This window comes from Mangifera indica, chromosome 12 (genome assembly GCF_011075055.1).
Source record: "Mangifera indica cultivar Alphonso chromosome 12, CATAS_Mindica_2.1, whole genome shotgun sequence".
Taxonomy (NCBI): domain Eukaryota; kingdom Viridiplantae; phylum Streptophyta; class Magnoliopsida; order Sapindales; family Anacardiaceae; genus Mangifera; species Mangifera indica.
The window spans coordinates 4,226,172-4,229,649 of record NC_058148.1 but is presented as its reverse complement, the minus strand read 5'-3'; the positions used below and the strand labels follow the sequence as shown (position 1 = coordinate 4,229,649).

The 3,478-nt window shown below is 29.9% G+C and overlaps 1 protein-coding gene across 1 annotated transcript; it reads right to left on the bottom strand.

Moving 5' to 3' along the window:
* Positions 1–207: 207 nt before the first annotated feature.
* Positions 208–1,067, bottom strand: LOC123193653 (nucleolar protein 56-like). The gene is made up of 2 exons (XM_044606714.1): positions 741–1,067; positions 208–582 (listed from the first exon to the last, which is right to left on the bottom strand). Exons 1-2 carry the CDS (start codon positions 927–929, stop codon positions 388–390), a joined length of 384 nt encoding a protein of 127 aa, XP_044462649.1. The 5' UTR covers positions 930–1,067; the 3' UTR covers positions 208–387.
* Positions 1,068–3,478: the final 2,411 nt, after the last annotated feature.

The window sequence follows — 3,478 nt, the reverse complement described above, 5'->3', positions numbered from 1 at the left end:
TGTTTTCCCGTTGCTGTGTTGATATTAAACTTATGAGCAATACTATGTGTATCCACTTTAGGTACACAAATATATACACACTCATATGTGTCATTATATGATTGGTTATTGTTTTATTCTTAATTCAAAATCATCTAATCACATAATGACACATATAAATGTGTACACATTTGTGTATCTAAAGTGAGTACACATAGTTTTATTCTCAACTTATAATAAAGATATTTTTATTTCTAGTATAATCATCAAGTAGATCAATCATTCATGAAGCATAGGGACATACATTTTATAACAAAGAAATCAATCATATTTAAAAGAAATAGAAAGAGAAGTACGGAAAGAAACATTTAATGCTCTACAATTGATAGCTTCCACAAAGGTTGGATTCTATTCCTCTTTTTTATCCTTTCCCTCATTTTCTTTCTCGTTCTCTTTGTCTTTCTTTTCCTCTTTCTCATCGTCTTCTAAAATCTTCTCTTGTGTAATAGGTGCCTTCTCATTGTTCTGGTCATTTTCCTTTGGATTTTTTTGAACTTCTTCCTCGGTATTCATTTCCTCAGATGCTTCTTTCTTCTCACCATCCTGCAATTTGAATTTTTCATATGATGTGTAAGGATATTTCAACATAAAAGACTCAACCACAAGGGGTTTTTGAGCACTACTGTAACCATAGTGAAATTTTTGTTACTGTTATAACCATATTATAAACAAGGACTATATGCATAGATTTAGTACCATACCTCATTTAGTAAATGACTGGGAGAATCTTGTTTGGTATCATCATCATTCTTTTTCTCTTCTTCAGTTTTCACCTCTTTAATGGTCTCTTCGGGGACATCTTTGACGGATTCATCCTTAGCAGGTTCGGGTGCTGGTGCCTTACCAAGGTCACCTTTCAAGCCCTTTGGAAAACTAGCACAAGCACCCATATTTATGTCCCAAAAGAAGGAGAAATTGATTTCTCTTTCTCTTGTAAAGAATGATGATTTGATACCTACTTGTGGTTCAATAGAAAGAACTTATATATAGTGAGACAAAAATTTAATTTTAGACTGCCGGAATTTTCTCTGTGGAGCTTAAAGATCTGTGGGGAAGGCAATCGGTGGAATAAGTCACATATAACGTAGAAATAGGCTATTTGACTGGACACGACAACTTGATTCACAAGTATTGGTTGTAAAAAATAATTCTTCAATAAATTATCAGACATCTTATAAATATAATTATAGAAAATTGAACCTGATCCCTCCTTTTTAAACTGTTTTGGGGGCTCGGGCATACAGTAAACTTGGTAACTTTAATTTTCCAAAATATGAATATTTTATTTAAAGGACAAATGCAGTTGTAAAATCAAGTGATTTCCAATTATATCATTAATTAAAAATAATATCTTCTCGTACATATAATATGAAACTATGCTCCATTATATTAGGCTCGGAATTTAACAATAAGATTTAAAAATTTTTGTATAAAAATAATAATGTATAATTATATAATTAGATATTATTAAATAATTAAAAATTAAAGATAAAATAATATTTAAATATATAATAATACATCTTTATGTATATATGAAATTATGTATGGTAAATTTTTTTCTCATTTACAGTAGATTAACTCACATGATTTTATGGTTACTAGTTGACTTTAAATTCTGGCGTGCAGTAAGACACATATTTTAACGTGTAAATTTACGGTTGACTAAAAAGTAGAAAAACGAAATAAATTAAATTAATTCAGAAAAGAAAAACCTTCAACTATCTGTTTCACAATTGTCAAAGTTTTATCGTCTAATTTTTCTTATCGTTTTATATCAATTTATTTTATTTTAAGTTTTTAAAAGATTTTAAAATTTTACTCATATTTTATTTAATGTTTAAAAAATTATATTTAATTTATTAAAATATATTTGATGCTTATGACTGTTAAACCTTTTGTCAAATGTATACAAAAATTAAGAAGGATATTTCAATATTTTCAATATTTTTTTTATAAATTTGTTTATTACCCCAAAAAAGACCACATTATGTAATCAAAATGTCATATAAAATCTACTTGTGTCAAATAAAATGTACTTTTGAGTCCTATTTTTTTCTTACATGATTTTGAATTTAAATAGATAAAGTTATGTTTATATTAATGTCACTTATTTATTTAAAAGTCATTGGCTTTGATGGACAATGGTAATGAAGATGTTGTAACATGAGATTTGGTTGGGGCTTTCTTTTGTAACCACAAAAGAACTTTATTTTTATAAATTGCAAATTGGATGTTTGTCTTTGTTGGATGATCATAGTCGAAGATGTTTGCCTTGGTGTCCATGTCTTGAGCTCGTTGTTGGCTTTGGATTGAAGAGTCAACTTAGCATAAACATCCTAAATGCTAAGGCATCCATGTACCAAAAGCGTGCATGAGAATCCCAGATGCTAAGGTGTCTAACGTTGAGTGTATAAATCACTTTTCTATTTTTGACTTGGATCTACTTTGATCGGGGTCTGTGTTGTTATCTACACAGTTGGACACTCCCAAAATATCCAACTAAGCATTTTCACCTTTGTTAGGGCTTTTCTATAACTATCCTCTTTCCAATGCACAACATAGGGGAAAAATAGTCTTTTTTTTTAATGCATGTAATGAGTGTCCATTGCCCTTACTCCACATTCATTAACTTGGCATCCTCCATAATTTGAATGGTCATTTACATGGTCCAAGACTAACGATGTTACTCCATTTCACCTAGCACGATTGTTTTCCCTTATGCTACTTGTTCATCCTAAAACACCATCAATGAACGTTCATGCTATATCGAATGGATGTTCATTGTCTAATCGCTTAATGTTTGTCCTTTTGATGAATAAGGAAATTTATCTTTAACCTAAGGCATGAATGAACGTTCCTATACACAGGCACGACTGTTCATTATCATATACAAAATTCTGATCAACATGTTTTCTATGATTTTTGGTCAACCATAACAATTCAAGATCCAAAATCAATAATTGGCATCTCTAAACATGTTTTTACCTCGAATCAACCGTTAATCAAGCATTCGTATCATGCATCATGAATTAAAGATCAATTCTTCTCAACATACTAAACCATCATATTTATATACATATGTAAAACATCTCCAATATAAAAATAACAGTAAAACAAATATGCCTTTATCATATACATACATAGTCGTTAATCTACAAAATGAAAACAAAACCAAAAGCATGCTATTCAAACAATCAAATCTTGCTAAAGAGAGGATAATTGATTTACCTCACTTCTGATGAAAGATATGTTTTTTGCATGGCTTGGCTAGTTCTAGCGTCTCTTCTTGCTCTAAGAATTCCTCTATGCACTTTGGTTTTGTTATGAAGTTTGCAAAATACAAATGTGAGCCAAACAACCAAAAAACCATTTGTATTTTGCAAAAATAATGCTACAAACAGTTGTTCACCTTTTATAAATGGTGGTTCCTTCAGTTTTA

What these genes read in the sequence shown, in the direction of transcription:
- LOC123193653 (XM_044606714.1), bottom strand. Translation starts at nt 929, where the DNA reads ATGGGTGCTTGTGCTAGTTTTCCAAAGGGCTTGAAAGGTGACCTTGGT. An exon ending in CCAGTCATTTACTAAATGAG is followed by an intron (nt 583 to 740) that starts GTATGGTACTAA and finishes TTCAAATTGCAG; the next exon opens with GATGGTGAGAAGAAAGAAGC.